Source organism: Gallus gallus, chromosome 7 (genome assembly GCF_016699485.2).
Source record: "Gallus gallus isolate bGalGal1 chromosome 7, bGalGal1.mat.broiler.GRCg7b, whole genome shotgun sequence".
NCBI classification, from domain to species: Eukaryota; Metazoa; Chordata; class Aves; order Galliformes; family Phasianidae; genus Gallus; species Gallus gallus.
In genome coordinates this window covers 30,369,769-30,391,436 of record NC_052538.1, presented here as the reverse complement: position 1 = coordinate 30,391,436, position 21,668 = coordinate 30,369,769, and the positions used below count along the sequence as shown (strand labels likewise).

Below are 21,668 nucleotides of genomic sequence, written 5' to 3'. Positions count from 1 at the left end.
GGCCTGCAACTTTTAGTGGGAAAAGTTGGAATTGTAAATTAAGCTGAATTGGAACCATCTCTGCTGAGTATTGAAGCTTTTACATAATTCTGTTCAGCTACACCCTGGAAGGCAGTGGCACAGCTAAATCCCATGTGCAATCTGCTTGACTGGCATTTTTTCTTCTTTCTCGTCTTCACTGATACTTACTTACCTTGTCTCTGTTTACGTATATGTTTGGGGAAGATTTCTTTAAATCTGTGCTGATGCATTTATGCATAACCAGGTATACTGAACCATGAACATAAATGCAGACATTAGTAAATATTCACAACTGTTCATTTTCTAAATGCTTCTTCTATGTGTGCAGTCATCTGATGAGACAGTGAAAAACAAGCTGCCCAGGGCTCCAATGGTAAGTTCCTCTTGCCAAGGCAGGGAGGACACAGCTATTTTACGCTAAGATGCATGTACAAGCCACATGCAATTCTCCTTGTAAAAAAAGAAGACAGGAAGAGATCTTTAATGTTCTGTATTTTTTAGGATGCTCATCTTCTCTTATGCATGCTCCTTAAGGATCCTGCTTCATCGTCAGTTGTGGAGATGATGGCTCCCCAGTTACTAATAACAGGTCATAGCTGAACCACTCAGCTGTACAGATGTGATCTGGATCCAGCATTAGCAAGCTATTGCATTACTGTCAGATCAGACAGAGATCGTGCTATGGTGTCTGTAAAGGATTCATTCCAGTCATTATGGGAAATTATGTGGATGATGCCTGGTTCAGCAGCATATTTGCTTAAAAAAAGTTGCCTGTTCCAGTAGAAAATTAATTCAAACTAGCAAACTGGATGTTCAGCAAGTCCAGTTGTGAGAGATCATCTTTTTATCTCAGTGGTTGGCACACTTTTGATATTGTAAGAGATACCCTGAAATTTGGATTTACTTTCCCGTTAGATCAAAAACAGAGGTTCGACATCCATGAGGTTCAACATCTACCAACCATGATGCAGTTTAGTGCAGAAATATTGGTGATAGGTGGATGGCTGGACCAGATGACCTTGGAGGTCTTTTCCAACCTTGATGATTCTATGATTCTATGATATCAATTCTTTCTTCAAGCAGTTCTGCTGCTTTTATAGAAATCAGTCGTTTAATGGCAGAGAAGAAATCACACTGTGTGATCTCATCAGTTGTTTACAAAGATTAGGCCCCAAATCTTACCTATCAGATGTTCAAAAGAGCATCTCCATCAGTTGCAGAAAACTCCAGGAGTTCCACAACACTTCTATGTACTACATGTACTATGCACATGTACTATGTAACTATGTACTACTTACATTCCATACAATTTTACTTTCTGCAAAGAACAAATACCACTCTTCAAAATCCAGCATCAACTCTAAATAATAAGGGTGCAATATCATGCTTATTTCTCTGTCAGTTAATAAGCAGAGAAAGGAATATAGCTGTTAACATCTTTATATTTTTGACAATGAATACAGCAGGCATGCTGCATTTACTTATGTAGCAAGGGCTACAGCTCTTAGCAAGGGCTGTATGTGGAGGGCATTCACTCTGCAGCACTGAAAATTTGCCAAAATTTAGTAGACGTTTTGATTGTTTTAGAAAAGTTGAACTATGTTTTTCAACAGACAGAAAATTCACAGATGGTTACTGAGTACATGGCATTGATTTTGCTAGCAAAGGAGGAAACACTGACTTGGAAACATAAACCCAGGCTCACTCCTGCACCTCCTTCTTGAAAAAAAGACGGTATCTCAAAGGCTTTCCAGTGACAGCATATGGCAAACCTGACTTCCAGCAGAACAGAAATGTTTGGAATTCTAAAGTGAATTTGCATGGAAATAGTGGGAGGACAGATCCAATGGAAAGAAACACAGGAAAAGCACATTGCTGGATTTGGCTGATCTCCCTGGTGCTGAACAACAGATTCAGCCACCAGCCCTGCAAGGAAACACAGATGGGAGTAATCCCTGGCACACAGATTCAAAACCAAGTATCCAAGCTGAGGCTCAGCACCCATGTGCAGAGACTTTCCTTCAAAGTTGCTGCAATAAAACTAAATCATTTGTGAGCTTCTGATGGCAAAACTGTGACAAACAGGAAGAGTTGCTGCTCCTAATTCTGCTTTCAGTGCCACTTTTCAGATGCAAAGCAACTGGGCAAAGGAGATAAAGAAATGATTTCAAGCAACTCAAAATCTCAAAACACATGATAAATGAATAGCCACTACCGCTTTCAAAGAAAATTAAAACAGATGTGTGAAAATGGTAAAGAAAACACGGCACATACTAGTATACTTCACTACATCCCAAGTACAATTCCAGATACAGTTTCAAGAAAAAAAATGATCAAAAGCTGTCAGGATGGAAAAAGAATATCAGCATACTATTTCCAGTGTGTAGAGCAAAAAAGAGTATGCAAACATGAGTGGATGTATTTTGATCCATCTACCTCTGGGCACTGCTAGTAAACACTGACATGGTCTGATAGACCTACTTTGAGTCATAGAGTCAAGCTGGAAAGTGCATCTGGGTGCAAAGCTGGATCATGATGCCCAGGGCCCCACTCACTTGGTGTGTCCCCAAGTAGATGTGTGCAGTTTATAGTGGAAGGAGAGGCTCTGTGCAGACATAACTGCACCTGAAAGCTCTGTACGAAGAAATCACATTATGATACTGCATACATGTATGTATGAATACCTGAACTAGATTTTGTAATTATATATTACACACATTATTTTCTAACTATAAGTGCTTTGAAGACAGGGATTTAGCATGCTTTCAGCACACATCCACAGAAACAAAACTGAACTGTGAGCAGATTTTCAACAGAACTTTCCAGCATAAAAAAACATTAGAAGGACCACATCTCATGGCTAAACAGAAAAGTATCTGAATACTAGGAAAGCCCAGATCCTACTTGGTTATAGCAAAGAAATGACATACCATACAGTTAGGCAGGATTTACTTTGTTTTCATAATTCTGATCCAACCACTATTCTGGAAAAAAAAAAATCACTATAATATGACTTTAGAAGTGTTCTGCTACACCATCATCAAAGATAAAACCTTCAGCTTCAGTGATATGTAAATGAAGACATGTTTGTAAAAAGGATTAACAAAGTTGTTCAAAGCAACTTTTTAGTCTACTCTGCTTCCAAACAAACAATAAACTATCCAGATGCAGTGAGATTTGCTAACCCATAAACATCGCCAAATGGAGGAAGAAGATCAGAACCTTAATGAGTTTGGTCCCCTTTGAATTTCAGCTGATCAGGGTCACCAATAATTTTGACAGGCTCTAAAATAAGCACTTTCTCTCTTCAAAGCGCCTCACAAACATCAACCAATTAATCCCTATAGCTCTCCTCTGAGGTAGGTAAGTAGGTATTGTTATCCCCATTTTACAGTTGGGTGAACACAGAAGGGTGAGTGATTTGCTGGAGGCCGATGATGGAGGTGGGATTAAAACACAGGAGTGGCTGTGATTCCTTTTAGAGGACAGCACTTTTTTTTGCTTCTCTGGTGACTTTTCTGTGCTGACTTTAGACGTCTTGGCCTTGTGGCAATACTTGAAAGAAACAAAATAAATATTCCTTGTTAAAAGCAAGGAACTGTAAAGCAATCTGTCTTCTATGTCAGTGTACATTAACACTTCTGTCACCTTTTACTAATGCAAGTTTGCTCTAACTTTTTTCTAATATTCAAGCATCATTTCTTCCACACAAAGATTTCTTCCTGTGGTAACATAATATACTACCAATAGAATGGTACATCCTGACTTTGTCATTTTTGCTTTCAAATAAGCCTGCCCAGAGGGTGTGTGGATGTCCTCTTTCCAGGATCAGGGCAACAGTTGGTGGGCTTGCTGCACAGAGGCACAGGCAGGAGGACATGGAGAAATGGAGACAGGGAGCTCTGAGAACCGAGAGCCATTAGCTGAAACCCAACTCCAACGAGCCCTTGGTGACTGCCATAACAGGCGTAAGATTGATCCATTTCCCACTTCAGCAGAAGGATCAAATGAAAAACAACAGTGGATATCCTTTTCCTCTATGTGTATACAACTTCAGGCCACTTGAAGACCCATTTGTCACAAAGTCAATCTGGTATACGGTAAGAAACACCTGAGTATTACAAGCAAAGCGCTTTTCATTTAGTGGCCAGCAAGCCCACAATATCAGATCTCTGGAGTATTTTTAGACCAGAACAACACACTAATCAAAGCTAGTACCTCATGAATCTTCAACATGTTTTCTGCTATTCATTCAAAAGATATGCTTTCAGAAGCCTTCCAGTACAGGCAGTAACATGTACAGAGAAAATCTGTGAATAAGTGAAAATTAATCACTCCTTACTACACAGTACAGTTATTTCAGCCATGTTTCTGGTTTTGTATTTTTAAGACACAGTCATCTGTGTGTTTTGAAAGGATAACTCCATTAATCTTAAAAAAGAACAGTTTATTAATACATCACTGTAATTATTACACTATGGTGGCATTTATCTATTATGTAAATCAAGGAGACCATCTCCTTTGTGTTAGGTGTCACCAAAAGACAATGGTGCCATCAAACTTTTAGTAGCTGGAAGTTTGCTTTGCTAAAGACAGCTGTAAAGCCTTAAAATTAAGTAAGTATTGCAATTCATTTTTCTGCTTCTATGGATACTGGATTTAGGGATGTAGATAGTATTTTTCCTACTGGAAAGACTTACTACAAAGAGCATTTTTGCTCTTACATGAGCAACACTTCTGTTTCTTTTTAGACGACAAAAAGTAGGTTAATGATTCACAACTTGGGAAATTGTTGAGTTGGCTCAATAGTGTAAGAACATGTAAGATTTTTGTACTTCAGAGGGCACATTTTCCGAAACAAAAATACATATTACATGGATTAGAAGTGTCTGATTTTCACAGTAATTCTGCAACCAGAAAAACATGTAATGCAAAACAAGCTTGAAAATTGCTATTTGTTAACTGCATCTTAAGAAGATTTGTAGCTAGCTCTCCAAATTACATGCTCTGCAGAAACAATCCCCTTCTCTTATCACTTTGGAAATCATTAACTTGCCCCCAATGGTCCTCTGTGCAACAAAGGAAGTTTTCTCCTATCTGTTCAGATAAGAGAAACAAAAAGGTTTGTAGATAACAAAAATAGCAGTGTGAATGCTAGCTTCAGAGGACCTTCATCCAAACACGTTTCAGTGACATCTCATCAATCCCCAAATTTACCACTGCTCAGCACTACTGTGCTTCAGTGCTAAGCCATGGAACTTGGTTATTCCACACTTCTGAATTTCTTCTTATCTATGAATTCAAGTAACAGTCTGGGTCACAGTCCCCTACCCTATTAATCAATTGTCAGGCAATATCCTTTTCTGATATGGGCTAATCTGCACAGCAAAACCAAGGTGTGAATGTAACACTTGCCAACATGCATTGTAACTACACCTTCAGTTCTGTGCATTGATACCTCACACTCTGGGTCATCCACCCCAGTAAGTATCCAACCAGTCCTCAAACTTCTCAAATTGTTCTAGACATTATGCACTATTTTTCTTGTGTTTGCTTATCTGCAACTGTTGACCACAAGTCATCTGCACACAGGCATATTTTAATGTCCCACACTGCATACACACAGGAGCATTGTTAAGTCTTTTGTACCTTCCCGAGGTGAGAATCCCTTCTCCATAACAAAACATCTGCCACCACGTGAATTTCTGGCAAGCAGGATCTGTTCTTCTCCCCTGCATGCAGCTCCATGTCCTAACCTATTTTTAAGTACCTGTTCAAAATGCTAACCTCTGAAGAACAGGTTCGTGTTTCCAGGTTCAGCAAGCGGCAAGCCTGTCAAAAAGTATCCCTTTGCTGAAAACTGCACAGCAATTCCTGATGCCATCAGCTGGGTATCCTTCCCAGATGAAAGGTGAAAGATGATTATATAGAACTGATCCTACCCAGCCTTATGTAAAAAATCCCTGTCTCATTTTACTGCCTATTTATCTGGCTGCAGATTTCTTGAGACAAGTATTTTCAGACTTGTATGTCTGGAAAGTAGTGAACACGTTGTGGGTTCTATGGACAATAAGGAACAAATAGCAACAATTTTAATTTTGTCCCTTTTTCTTTTTTTCCCCCACAGGATTTCAGAAGAGTAGAAATATCATAAAGTATGGTTAAGTTTAGTATTGTAAAATGTGGATTCAGTAGAAGATATTTCTAGAGTTCTGGCATGGTACCCCTTTTAAAATTTTCCAGGCATAAACTCAAAGTAGACTATGTTGAATTTTCTGAGGAAAGATCTGTTATCATCAATAAGCATTTGTCTTTAAAGCAACTTACATGTGATACTCCAGAGTTTCTAACAAAATATGAATGACTATTGAATTATGATGTAGTTAAAGTGCTTAATGACATTATGGGTCATACCTTGCATACCGTATTTTTAACAAAAAGAATGATAATCAGTGTTACTAATCAATCAAAAGCATGAGAGTACATAAAAAGTTAGAGAGTTGTTAGGGGACTGGTAGGAGAGTAACTCTTGCCAAATACCCATAAATGATCCTTACATCTAAAGCCCGTAGTCAACTCAGAGCATGTAAACTGGCAATAGGGGCCTTTAAGAACAAACTTTTGACAAACTTTCACTTTATTAATCCCTTGAGACTCCAAGAGTAATCTGAGCATATGCCATTACATTAGGAATGCTCCTCTCCCTTCTTCTTCTCTTCACTCCGGATTCCAACTATGAAGTGTAAATCCACATCACTGAATCAATTATTCCCAATATAATTACTCAGGATGATGTGAGTTGTGAAATCATGGGAAGAAAGAAAACTCCTCCAACTAAAACCAGTGAAATCTTTTCTGAAAATTAGTTTACTCGCATGAATTACAACAGTACTGAGACCCCAGAGATATCTGTGAAGGGAATTCATTATTGTCTTTTACTGTCCTTTATATTAGAGTTAATTTTCCCTTGCAAACCTATTTTGTGAATGCTATTTTTATTGTATATGCACAATTTAAGGTTTTTCTCTCATTCTGTAGAGTATCCAGCTCATGGAAAGAGACCATTACGAAAGATGTCCAGCAGCCTTCACTTTTAAAAAAGTAATTGCCCGGCCCTGAGATTAAGGAGAAAGACGAGCAGCGTTCTGATATTAGCGGGCAAATAAAGTACTCGGTGTTTAGTATTTTTAGATCACAAGACGTTAGGTATGCATATCCATAAGTTTAAATGAAATTGGCAGCACTGTTACTTTGACAACGTTTCATTTTCTTCCTGTTTCCTACCAGTTCCTTGTGGGTCCCTTCCAACCCAGGCCGTTCTGTGATTCTGTGCATGATGTGACTGTAACGTACAGAGCTTTTGGGACACCAACCCACCATGTCATTCTGCACACACTGCCGAAGTATCTGCAGCTCCGGATGCCAAACTCCGGATGCTGGACGAGTTCAGAACAATCTGCAGCCCGCGAAAGGATTGCAGAGCCCCCCTTGCTCCTTGCCTCTCCCCACACACTTCAGCAGGGACGAGAAACAGCTCCACGCCGCCTACACGTCAAAAGGCGTGCAGGACCTCTCCTCCCCCCCTCTCACGACCTCCGGCCCAGCGGCTCCGCCCGGGCAGCAGCTCCGGGTCCCTCCCGCGGGACGCCTCGAGGCGGGGACCGCTGTGCCCGGCTCCGCAGACAAAGCGCGCCCGAGGCGCGGCCAAAGCCGGTCCCGCGGTGCCACCCGGCGGGGCGGAGCCGGGCGGGGCTGCCCCGGGGCGGGGGTGGCGGGGACTATAAAGAGCCGCGTCCCGGGCGGGAGCGGGGCTGTGCGCTCGGTGCAGCTGCGCTCGTGGCGCTCGGACGGCCCGGACCTACTCGGTGCTCGGAGTATGGACGGCAGCATGGACGGTTTGGATGTAAGTGCAGAGGGAAAGCGGGGCGCTCTCCCTTCAGCCGCGCTGACCCACGCGCGCGCTGTTTGCAAACGGAGTTGCGCCGGGGGCTCGAAGCCGCGTCCCGCCGCCGCTCCGTCCGGGCTGGGCGGGATACATGGGAGGTGACTCGTCCCACGGAGCGGCGGGGTCCGCAGCCGCCCCCGGAGCCTGCCGGGCGCCCCGGGCGCCTCGGGTCAGGGCTTCGCGGCGTGCAGGGCGTGAAGCTGAACTCGCAGAACAGGAGGGGTTGTGCGAAGCCAGGTGGCACTCGCCCGCCTGCATCGCTTTTCAGCGCGATGCCCGAACCGTTGGTGGTTTCCTGATGCGCTTTCATGCCCTCACCAGAATTTCGCTTCCCCTTTCTACCGCCGTCTCAGCTCGCGGCGGCTCCCCGACCCCGGGGCGGGAACAAAGGGCGGCGGTGAGATGCCCGCTGCCCTCGGGGCTGCCGCTCCCCGGCTCTCGTCCCGGCGCCGAGCTGTCAGTCACTTCTCGGGAGGAATCCTTGCTATTCATCCTTCATTACATCAGCCGAGGGCATCCTCTCTGTTTCTCCGTGACCCCATCTCCATAATGAGAAGGAACTTCGGAGCTGCAGAATTACCGAGTGTAATTCTTCTAAGGCTGTGCGTGTCGCTCATCTGGCTTTGCGCATTTGTAGCACGCATCCCATTAGAGCACTGAAGTCTCCTGAAGCACGGGGGTATTTCTGAAAGTAGGCGTCATCATTCTTTTCTCCCGTCCTCAGTTACACGATCTTACTCCTCAGAGAAACACAAAGGAAGTTTTTCCTTGTCTCGTTTTTGCTGTGTATAAAATAGCCAGAGAAATAGAAATTGTATATAAATAGCATTTTTCTGTCTGGGTTTTGAAAAGTTTGCCTATTGGTGATGGTGGAGACTGTTAACATACAGTGAGCTTATTTAAAAGAGCCAACATCTAATTTTATTTATTTATTTATTTAGCTGTCCTCTGGCATACTCATTGAATTTGCTGACAATGGCTCGGAGGAGATTGGCTCAGCTGACTATGGAGACTATGGAGAGCCATGCTTTCAGCATGAAAACGCTGATTTCAACCGGATCTTCTTGCCAACCATCTACTCCATCATCTTCCTAACAGGAATAATCGGGAATGGATTGGTTATCATTGTTATGGGCTACCAGAAGAAGCAAAGAAGCATGACTGATAAATACAGGCTGCACCTCTCTGTGGCTGACCTCCTCTTTGTCATCACCTTGCCATTCTGGTCTGTGGATGCAGCCATAAGCTGGTACTTCGGAAATGTCCTGTGTAAGGCAGTTCATGTCATTTACACAGTCAACCTCTATAGCAGTGTCTTGATTTTGGCTTTCATAAGTTTAGATCGTTACCTGGCAATAGTCCATGCCACCAACAGCCAGCGACCCCGAAAGCTGTTGGCTGAGAAGATTGTGTATGTGGGTGTCTGGCTGCCAGCTGTGCTTCTCACAGTGCCTGATATAATTTTTGCCAGTACGAGTGAAGTAGAAGGACGGTATCTCTGTGATCGCATGTACCCTCATGACAACTGGCTGATTTCTTTCAGATTCCAGCATATCTTGGTAGGACTTGTCTTGCCTGGTCTAATAATCCTGACTTGCTATTGTATTATCATATCTAAGCTGTCACATTCAAAAGGCCACCAGAAGCGCAAAGCCTTGAAGACAACAGTTATCCTCATTCTTACCTTCTTTGCCTGTTGGCTGCCGTATTACATTGGCATCAGCATAGACACGTTCATCTTGCTTGGAGTCATCAGACATCGCTGCAGCTTGGACACAATCGTGCACAAATGGATCTCTATCACAGAAGCCCTTGCGTTCTTCCATTGCTGCCTCAATCCAATTCTTTACGCCTTCCTGGGTGCCAAGTTCAAAACATCAGCACAAAATGCCTTGACATCTGTTAGCAGAGGATCAAGCCTCAAGATTCTTTCAAAAAGCAAACGTGGGGGACATTCTTCTGTTTCTACAGAGTCAGAGTCTTCAAGTTTCCATTCCAGCTAACGCTTTCCCTTGCCATCCCTTCATAAATAGACACTTTAAAAGTTGCTCAAGATCTCAGAAAAACAAGACTGACCATATTGTACAGATTTATTTTACAGTTGGAATTTTTTATTGCTTCTTTTAGTCTTTGTGAAGTTTAATTGACTTATTTATATGAAACTTTTGTATTGATAAACTGTCTAGGCAGGTCCTGTGGACAAGTGGTTAGTTCACAAAAGCTTGAGTGTTTGTTTGTATAGATATGTGAACTAAACACTGGATTGTAGCAAGTGACTGTTAAAAGATTAGAAAATATTTCTGTTTATATGTAAATGTTTTCAATGTTGTTAAATTCTTAAATGTTGGCTGAATATTTTTGCCTTACTAGATGTTTGGTTTACGATAGCTTAACTCTGCTGTAGAAATGGCACTTATAACTAAAGCTGCCTCTGTTACATGTTAGGGCTCGTTGTTTTTGTTGTGGGTTTTTTTTTTTTTCCATTATCAGTAATTGATGGTTGGACTTTTTTTTCTTTTGTTCAAGGTAAATAAAAATATATGACAAAAAGTCATTTTGAGTGGTATTTTTATTTCTGGTTAAATGCATTGAGAATTCAAAGTAAATTCTCTTTGAAAGCTGCATAGCTCCTAAATGAATGGGGAGAAAATGAGTTTCACTACATACTGATTGTTTAGTTGACAGCTGTATTTTTTTTTCCACCAGACTACATTTACTCCAGTTAGCATTATCTTTAGGATGACTGAAATGATCATTTCAAGCAAAGTGTTTTCTGAGGGCAAAATATCCATGAATGAAAACCAACCTGCTCAAGCAATTGCTGAGGTTTATAGCCTCTGAAGTGTCAAAATAAGACTACTGCAAATCACTAACCCTCTTACCATGCATATAAAATGAATACTATGCTTCTGCCTTGTGCTGTTCTAAACTTAGTTTCACATGCTGACAGTGATGAAAAGTAGTTGAATCCTAATTGTTGTATCTGACATTGTGTTTGAGCTAGAAATGAATTTTTAGGTCATCTCCACTGTGGAAAGTGTCTTTTCTCTGTGGAGCTTTCCCTGTCCCATCTACATCCAAGTTTTAAAAACCTGAATATGTAACATTTTTTAAAGATATCTTTTAGGGGCAAACCAGCCAGATGATAGATAACTAAGATTAGTTATTGGAAATGCTAAGTTAGTCAGATCTTCATGTTAGCAGAGTGCATTCAAAAGTAAAGAATATGCTAGAAGAAAGAGCTATTGAGAATATTCGTATGTTCTTAAAACTGAAAACACAACTGTCACTTATCTAAGTAGCTAATAGTTGGACAGTTTTCTGAAAAGCAAAAAATTAACTGTGCTTAGTAGTCACACAAATGAAATGAGCAGCATGGGCATTTCAGTGATGTTACTCAGACTGTGTATTTTGTAGGAACTTAATGTCTCAATATGTTAGACTATATCTTAAACTGTAGGATTAAATTTAGATATTCTCACAAATTTAAACCTTTTCTGTATTTGGCTCCCCTGCCCTTCAGTCAGGAAGCTGCAGTATTTTGGCTGCATCCTATATACTTGCAGTAACTGGTAGTCATCTGATTTGTGTTGAGCTGACTCAGTTTGCTGAACCAGCACAAAACTAACCTGGCAGAAAAAAATAAACTCTAGCACTTCAGTGCATTGAAGCAGCTCAACAAGGTGTCCAGCATGCACTAGAAAAGGGCAGGACCCTAACCTGAAGCTAGGCACAGGGAGAGAAAAGCAAGTGAAAAAGAAGAGGAAGCAGGCACATTGTTCAGTAACTAAATTTTCAGATCACTTCAACTCTAATGTGTAACTTCAATCAGCATAACATAAACTAACAACAGAAAAAGATGTATTCTCAATAAAGAAAAAGTCTCACTTTCACCAAATTTGCCTTCACAGAGTTGAGAAGTAAGGAAAACGTGATGGAATGTCTCAAATGGTTTATTTTTGTTGTTCATTTGTGTGTTTTCTTAATTTAGTGAGCATTTCCCCATGAAGAATTTGTTGTTCTAACTGATTCTGATTTCCACCCCAACCCAATCAATCACTGTGACTTAATTGCACTTATAAAATACTCACTGGCTATCAACACTTTGCTGCTTATTTGTTGAGGAAATGCTTAAAGCCCTCTAGCATTAACTTTGATTATTCCCATTATACCTCACAAGCCAACTGTTACCTCTAGTGGAGAGCTAGCAGGACAGAGAGTGCAAGGCAGAGTAAACCCAGCAGAACATGTTACTGCCAAAGACCACTGAAAGGGCATTTTATACAAACAACAGAGCATTTGTGTAGAAAATAAATTAGTGAAATTAAAACATAACTCGTGCCCCGTAGGGATGAGACCTACATTAGTTTTATAAAACTGCTGTTGTTCTCGGTAAAATTAGTGGAACTATGGACAGAAGGAAATCTTTAAAAAGATTGCTGGGTTTGGGTCCAGCAAAGAAAATGAGTCAAAAGCCGCATATACTGATTTTTAAATGACTTTATATATTGATAAATATGGGTGTATTTGTAGTGTTAATTGAGAGAATTAAAATACGGGGTTAGAACAAGATGATCTTTGAGGTCCCTTCCAACCCATGCTGTTCTACAGTTCTATGAAAAAACTGCAAATTACACAAAGTTGTTATGAGGAAACATAACAAAAAAATTATGATTCCAATTCTGTCCTTTTACTTCTGACTATATAGCAGGAAAATTTCATTGAAAGCCACTGAACTGCAGCAAATATACCATGCTGGTAAAAAAATCTTTATTGCCTTTTAAAGCAAAATTACCTTTAAGAGGATTTTTGATGAGGCTTTGACTATTTTTACATCTTTGTGAATCAAAAAGGTCATTCTGATAAATGTATTGCTCAAAGACTAAATTCAGTCACAAAGGTGAATAGGTCTAACTATGTAATCTATTGGACAAGTCCATGCAAGCAGAATTTTCCAAAGTTTTCAAAGAGACTTTCCAAGTATTTTTCCTTTCAAGCATACCAAATAACCATAATTACTTATTCTTTAAAACATACACTATGAGTAGTCTCAGTGCTTAATTGGTATAAAATACTACTACAACTAATCTTAAATATGCAACTCAAGATATAGAAGAGAAAACAGATGTGAGTACAGATGAGTACTCATTACAAACCAATTAAAATGCTTTTGCAACTTTAAAAAGTTACAAAGTAATTTAAAAAAAAGAAAAAAAAGTAGTTACAAAGACATCGTAATGTATTTATACAAAGAGTCTTTCTGCAGAATTCAGATTTTTTCTGCTATGGTTGATGCAATGCCAACAGGAATGCTTGGACTAAAACACGGATATTCACCTAATACTATAATGCATGCCTTATAAGTGCTTAAGATTAGTCAGAAATCCTTTGGATCAGGCAAGTCTAAACCGCAAACAGAACATGTACATGAACTGACTTTTGCTTCATCTGAAATGCTGTTTGGAAATAAAGTTAGACTACATAAAGTGTTGGGATAAAATTACGCTTTACCCCATTATTTGAATGGTGTATTTTCACTCTTCCTAATCAGATTGTATGGAGCCCGTATTTGAGGAGTGTGTAAGAAGATGAGTGGTGTGAGTGTGTCAGAGCTCATATATGCACACTGTACAGGTCTGTGAGTAGGTGGAGTGTGTTTTTTCTTGGCTAGTTAGATGACATAATCGTTATAGAAGGGATTTGAGTTCTATGCATGCATAAATTAGAACAAAATCACCATGAAAATAAAAAGGAAGTAGCAGAAATAACATGGAGCCATTCACACAAATGAATGGTTTATCTTACGATGGTTGAGCTCCAGTTGGACAATGTACAAAGTGACCACCTCTAGATGTTTGGCTCAAAAGGCCATTTTTTATATTGTTTGGGAAAGGAAACAGCATGACGAGGAAGTACTTCCTCGATCCAGGCATGTCTCCAAAACCCCCAACAATGGAGCATTCTCATATTCTCATAGTGCTGAAACTTAGGAAACACTTAAGCAGATAGGGCACCAGAGTTTTTGCTCAGAGGATGCCACTCCCTCACTTTATGTTTTGAAAGAGCGATAGAGTCTTTTTCACAACCATAAATCACATGTCAATTGAAACTCCATGAGCACTGGGATTATTTCTTATAAAGAAGGCACAGATTTCTTACAGTCTTTTATCTTTATCCAAGAAATCTTCTGTTATTATTTTGATTTTCTCTGAAAGTATTTAATATTTAGCAAGATGAAGTTTAAAGGCCGTTTGCTTTAACATCAACTCTGTTATTATCTTTCCACTGTTATAGTACTATCAAGACATAGAAAAAGTATGTGCTGTGCTTATTGATTTTGAAATCAAATTTTGATAGTAGTTGATTATAAGCTTATTTTATTATAGAGGTATACAAGTATATCAACATATATATAACAATGTAGATTATAAACATCATTTTCATTTTCAGTTGCTGATACAAATGATCCAGCTTTCAGCAAAGCTACTACTGACTTCAGAGAAGTCAAGACTCATTGCAGATATAGTAGATAGTCAATAAAATAACTACTTTCTGAAAAGGGAAGGAGGTTTGACTGACAAAATCCTATTGAATTCAGAGGGAAGGTTACTTAAAGAATTATGCTTCTTAAAGCGCATGTCCTTCTAGTCAAATCAGTTACAAATGAAGATGATGAGTCTCTCTGATTTCAGCTGCAATCAGAGACCTATAAGAAACTAGGTCTTTCAGCACAGAGTAGGTGGGATTATTCTGGTGAATATAACAGAAATAAATTTTCAGCCAAACAGTTTTCTCTTACTGGAGGCATTCACATTTGCATACCCTGCAATCAGCAGTCTGATAGCGATTTGCCTTTAGCGGTGTAACATTTGAAAGAAATAGGTCCCCATTTTGAAATATCCTTATCTTTTGGAACTCAAACCAGAATGGATTCTCACTATGCTAACATGTCACACTGAGTAGAAATTATGAGTTTTTTGGAAGGGATACATTGTGAAAGGTTCTTTGCTTTTTTGTTTTGTTTTATTTGCTTTGTTTTTGGGGATCTTGCTGTTGATATTGCTTTTTGTTTCTTCTGCCCTCACAACTTCTGTTCTACTTGTCTTTTCCTTTAAAAATATAACTTTATAGATTTTTTTAACAGTTCCATTCTATTAAGACTATGCACGATAACCTGGACACGTAAGAAGTAAAAAGAAACTCTTCAAACTAAAAAAGCAGCCTTCACAACAGTTTCCAAGTCTTCTCACACGCATTTCCCTCCCAACATCTGCTTTGCTTTAGCCAAAAGATAAATTACTTCTATATCATATGCAAAGTTTGAACTCAAAGGCTAGTTTTATTCTGCAGCTTCTTAAAGTGCAAACATAGCACACATCTGTTTACTTTCTTAATTCCCATTCAGCACTTCTAATCTGGCAGATCTTCCCAATGTGAGGTCTGAATAATAGGGGCTGAGGGGGCCTCTTACCTGTGTGTCAGTGACACCAATGATGCCAACACAGCTACAAGAACACCAGCTGTTCCTACATTCGCTCTCCCCACTGATGTGCTTTGCAAGGCTGCAATAAGACTGGACAGTAATAATAATCACTGGCAAAATTCCTAATTGGAATGCTTGCCAAAGGTAAGCATGACAGTCCTCAACAGCCAGCATACAAAATAAACCTGAAAATGTCAAACAGAATTAAATATTCTCTCTCAGCTACTCAATCTCTTACTGAACATTCCACCTGTCACCCTTTTCATGCTTACTGCTCTTCTTCAGTACTGCCCCTTTTCAGGCTAATATTTGCTCTTATTTTTACTTGGGGAAAATATCTAGTATTTAAGCTATCTTTAAAAACATCTATTCTGCCAAGTCAGCCTACAAATATTCACCAGGGAGAGAAATGTTGGTATGCTCAATAGCAGAAGACCAGACAGGGATCTCAGTTTCCCTAGATCAACTCTGTATCTAAAATATGTGGAAACAAAGAGAACAATACTGATTTTTAATAGGGGTGTTTTAATGTGACAGCAATGGATGTATATTGCCAAAGCTGGGTTCACTGCAAGCCCACAGTCTATTATTCCCTCTCTTTTGTGCAGGAATTACATCTATCATACAAGTGTTAAATGCACTGTTGGAACTCAGTACAGGAATGCATGAATATAAGAGAATCTAGAGTCTCTAACATGAATAAGAGGGAAGAAAGCATTATAGTACAAGGGTATGGTTTCATGTTATATTTGATTTGACAGAGGAGTGGACTTGATGCATTCCTGCCATTCTTTACTCTTACTTTTGACTGCTTTCCTTGTCACAGCCTTCCAGGTCAGTCCAACTCCCACACCCCTTGCTTGCTGTCGTTCTCCCACACCCAACAAGCAGCGATTCACATGGCTACATTTTCTATGACAGTGCTATCCTGCAGCGATTCACATGGCTACATTTTCTATGACAATGCTATCCTGCATGGACCTGGGCTCTAATGATGCGCTGACACATGGCGACTGAGCTGATCTAATTGTCAGTGGAGCCAAAGAGGATATTCTCACACCTCACAGTCCCTTTCCTTTGCTCATTTACTCTTTCTCTCAACCCCTGCTGCGCATATGACTCATCGGCAAGCCAGTTCAGTTCTTGAAGACTGGGTTTCACAGGAATTTGAAGCAATCTAATAGTTTGCTCTGCTGGGAAGCTTTCCAAACTCCCTCACTCCCTTTGTCATCTAATCCTTTCATTTTGTATCTTCAGTACTCTCCAATTCTTAGTCCTGTGGACCTGTATTGTGGCATATCAGCATATCAGTCAGACCTTCTGAATAGACTTAATTGACTAAATAGACAGAATCTATTTTTTTTTTCTAATTTATTTTATGCTATTTTAATGAAGTTAACTCACAAAGAGGCTGAAGACATCCAAGATAAAAAAGTAAGCAGTCAGGTACATGGCTCAGTAAAGAATGAAAATTAGTAACGGACTTCTTGAAATATTTATTTCAGCAGCAATGAGATTTTGACTGTGTATGTTTTGTTAAGCCCTCCACCCATAGAAAATGAACAGGCAGGATAAAGTGAATAGACTTCTGTCCTTACAGTTAACTAAATTGGCCCCCTAAGAAGCCAAAGGCCAGACCATTTGCAAGAGTGAGGGGGGAACTAGGCACCTGGGAGCTGGGGGGAAGTGGGACCTCCCCTTTGGGAGCAGCTGTTGTTTGACTGCTTCAGTTATCTTGCCAAAACTTCCCTGAGAAAACAGCCAAACAGTTAAACAAACATCAAACAGCTCTCAGGTAGAGGGGAAGAGGTTGAAAAGGAGTGGAGAGAATGAAATGCCCTTCTTTAAGGCACATGAACCCTGCTTCCTCTGTAACCAAAACATGGTTACCCACTTACTCTGTGACAGGGGACTCCTCTCTGAAACAAGGCTCAACCATGGCATCTTGAATAGCAGTGTTTTAAACTAAATAGATCTACAATAGTGTGATTAATCATGTTCTTGATTACAACTCGTATTGCATATCAGATTGAAAGTATTCATGTAGAACTCACAGAATTTTCTGAATAGGATGTATGTTCATGTGCATTTTAAAAGGCAGAGAGCTGGTCTCCTATTTAAGAGCAACTATGTTTCAGCAAGGCTTCCTGTTAAGAAAAATGCCAAGAATTTACATTAAGTGTAATGCTGTGACTCTCCCTACTTATAATTAACCTATTGATTCATACCAAGTTGCCTCTTGGTATGAATAATGCTTAGGAAAAAATATTAAGTCCCTACCACAAACTCAAACTCAGTTCCACAGAAGAAATGCAGTCAGCCTTGTCATGTTGAATCCGGCCTAAATAAACTCAGATTGTATGGTGTGAATATGTGGAGCTGTATTGTACTCCTATCGCTCTACAATGAAGGGGAGAGCCTGACAACTGCATGAATATTCAATGTAGTGTACACCAATCTGACCATATTGAGCCCAGAGAATAAAAAACCTCAAGAGCCATGAATCCCTGAATCTATACACTCTCTCTTCTTCCTACAGTCTACTGTGGAAGGAGTATTAAGAAACTGCATTCAATTCATTGGGCACTTTGTGGACACTCCCTAATAAAATCTCTGACAGATGAGAGATGCCAGATCCTTTGCCTGTGATATTTAAGAACTACTCTGCTACCCAGGTGTTTGAAAGAGAGCCTCTTCATCCAGTCAGCAGTTTCATTAACAGCTACAATTCAGAACAAAGTTTTTTGTATATCTATAGGATAATTCCAGTTTCTAAAGCTAATCCATTTAAAAATTCTCTTCCTAGAAGCACACACTTGACATGTACTCTTTCAGTTGCTTGCCAAACAGAGGCCCATTAGGCCCTCTAAAAGCCACCAATCTGGTGTATCCTCTTATATAAATTTACTTAAAACCTTTGACAGAAGGCATTAAAGGGAAACAAGTGGTTTACCCATCCCTTCTTGTGTTCATCAAAATCCACCTTCAGCTCTGTTTCAGTAAGAAACTCATAAAAGATTAGGGACATTTTCACAAATGACTAATAATTACTAACAGGCAGCATTTACACATGAAATTGATGCAGGTAGACAGTTATCCTTCCTACTACTGAATCATCAGTGGGGACAGTTACTGTATGCAAGATTTTAAGTGCTGCCACCTGTTTTTCAAGAATAAATTAGTTGCATTTTACCTGCTCAGAATCAATCTTTAGTCACAAATACCAGCATTGTTTAAAAGCTTGTTAACACTTGAGTTTCATCATGTACAGATGCCAGTTTCCCAATACATCATCTAGCACATATGTATGCAACCCACTAGTTTCATGTTCTTGTCCTATTTCTTATTTTAATTAATAATACAAACAATTAAATAAATTTTAAACTTACTACATTAACCATATCATATATTTTATATTCAGCCCAAGACAATTCATCTTCACTCAATGCAGTCCAGCAAGGCAAAAGTTTGGACATCCCTGATCTAGCATATACAACCATAAGAATACACCACTGTATTTCATTTACTGAAACAAAAATGGCAAATAGTTCAATCTAACGGAACAGAATCTATTCCTGTACTTTGCAGTTTTTAAGATCATTTGCTGTTGCTCATCAGGAGAGCCATCCATTATCAACTCACTTTGTTTCTCCAGTTCCTGGCAACACAAGTTTAATCACATTCTGTGTGGTAAAGTGAAGTTATCACAATTCAAGACTTCAGGATGCCCATTACATAAAATACATGCAAAAGACTTTTAGAAATATGATTTACAGAAGCCATTGCGAAGAGAAGGGAACTACCTAAATTTACAAATGATGAATGCTGGAGAAAATGATGATGCAAAAGCCATACCCTGCAAGCAGAATGAGAGTACCTCTGCATGAAATTGAACATGGTATTGAAATGCTGAGGTTATGTTGAGCTGATGGTGTTTGGAGATATTAACCAAGTTCAGAAATCAACAGAGCCAGAGCATCTGTGGTTATCTGTCCCTTCATCCATCCTGAGCATCTTGACCATCAGGATATAGAATCAGTAAATCATCAAGTCAGTTTAAGCAAAGTCAAACAATTTCAAAGGACTCACAAGTCAAAAGTACCCCATCAAATACAGTGGTGCTTAGGCACGCCACCAGGAGAGACTACTCTGCCTTACACTGCAGGGAACCCTGAGCTTTTGCACGTAAGTCTATTGACAAAGAACATCGCTTGTGCAAGAAGGCACCTCCTAATATTCAATGTTTTACATACAATTAAGCATGCATTTGAAAAAACATTCATGGGAGCAAGCACTGTCTGCTGAAACAAGCTGGGTAATGCTTTGTTTATTACTTCTGCTGGGGCTTAGGCAGATTGGCTTTGCCATTCAGCACTATCAAGTCTGAAACGATTCTGTCCATTAACAGCAGTAGATGTTTGGGTACTCTGCTACAGTTCAACAAGAGCTTTCTAAGATTTATGTTTAAAGCATCCAGTTTGTAGAAATCTCACTCATAAATATAGCTGTCAGTAAATGGAGTCTAGGCCACTGCAGAACTTTCCTACATTAATGAAAAAGAGCTGCAGATGATTTTCACACACTAGTAAATTCAAGATGTACACAAGAAATAAACTAGCTACAATGTTTTTCTCCTTTCATTTTCTACAAAACTCCATAGGTGAAGGGGCAGTTGATCCTAAAAGGCTCTTCAGCCACTGAGGTACACTTAATCCTGAATCAACAAAACCTGCTAATAACTCTTGGCTGCTGAAAATGGAATTATTTTCTGATGACTGGACTTAATCCAAGCAAAGGTCAGTAGGAAAAAAAAAATGCTGTCAGCTCAAGAGTTAATAATATATCCCTACCTCTATAAGCCTGTAATTTGTTTAGATACCTATGAGGTCATGTCAATCCTAATGTTTGCAAGTTTTATGAATGCAACCATAAGCCCCTTTTAAATCAAATTACAAATGATTATTACAACTCTAAATCAAGGGAAAGGCCCACCATTTTCTCTAATTGGAAAGAGTAATTTAATTATAATTCTTTTATATCCAGATGCTTTGTATTTGTTCCATTACATTACAATAAATACACAGGGATTATGGAAAAGAAACAGTTAATTGTTTATGACTTGGGAGGGATGAGAAATCAAATCATATTCTGACAGAGCCACACTTCAGCCACACTTACATTGCTGGTCTTTAACGACAGCTATCTTCATATACAGGACGTGATGGCTTTGCTTCTAATTGAAAATATCTGAGAAGACTGTATAACTTGATAATTTATAGTGTTCTAACGTATTTGAAAGATCACATTCTATCCCAATAAAACCATCCAAAGCGAAAAGTTAATGATTCAAAATTTACAAGTCACTAAGCACAAACTAAAAAATGGTTAATTTATTTAATATTCCAGTGTGACTTTGCACTGACTTAACTAACATAAATTGACAGAGCCTTCAAAGTGAATCTTGTCAACAAATTCACCTTGACTTATGAAAACGACTGCTTTATCTAAATGATTTTTGTTCGTGAAAATAAGTAGCTTTCCAAATATTAAATGAACCAAATGCATAGTCTGTGTGCATTTACTGAATCCACTGTTTAATTATTTATTAGATATCAAATGCTTAACATCTGTGTAAGAAGGCCGACATATGTTAAGACCTTTGACTTTGATATACAAAAACTGTCTGCTGAGTTAGGAATCCCTCTGTAAATTAATTAGATAAACATGAATATAGTATGTATATTCTTTTAAGGCTTTTTTTTTTTCCCTAGGGATAATTTCTTATGCAATGAACAGAGGAATGAATATACTGAAGGGATCTCTTTTGCCTCTGAATTAACAATGTTACAGTTTATGACTTCTAAACTTTTCAGTGGATGTCTCTCACAGTCAATCATTCGCAGTCTGAAGGTTGATTCTTCACTCTTAAACTGCTTCTGAGACTCTATCAGTATTACAAAAAATTATACACTTATAACCACCTAGATTTTGTTCCATTGGTGAAAATTTTGTAGGCAAGGCCTTAAGCAAGAACATTCTCCTGGAAGGATATATTGTTTTTCTTCCTCAATCATACACACAAACACAGATAGACACACACAAGTGCAACTGATTACACTTTGGGTCATAGCCTTATGCACTGATAGAAAACTAATCTTATTTATCTCCTTGCCTGTACTCTTAACTTGGAACCCTTCTAAAACATGCTTCTCCAACTGC

The 21,668-nt window shown here is 39.2% G+C and overlaps 2 protein-coding genes across 4 annotated transcripts in view; one reads left to right on the top strand and one right to left on the bottom strand.

Moving 5' to 3' along the window:
- The window catches only part of THSD7B (thrombospondin type 1 domain containing 7B), a 481,009-nt gene that overhangs the window by 428,166 nt on the left and 31,175 nt on the right, over positions 1-21,668 (bottom strand). The window lies entirely within an intron of this gene.
- CXCR4 (C-X-C motif chemokine receptor 4) lies at positions 7,829-10,520 on the top strand. Its single transcript, NM_204617.3, has 2 exons — positions 7,829-7,924; positions 8,908-10,520. Exons 1-2 carry the CDS (start codon positions 7,898-7,900, stop codon positions 9,967-9,969), a joined length of 1,089 nt encoding a protein of 362 aa, NP_989948.2. The 5' UTR covers positions 7,829-7,897; the 3' UTR covers positions 9,970-10,520.

Coding starts and splice junctions, on each gene's coding strand:
- CXCR4 (NM_204617.3), top strand. CDS start 7,898: ATGGACGGCAGCATGGACGGTTTGGAT. Junction 7,925..8,907: donor GCAGCATGGACGGTTTGGAT/GTAAGTGCAGAG, acceptor TTATTTATTTAG/CTGTCCTCTGGCATACTCAT.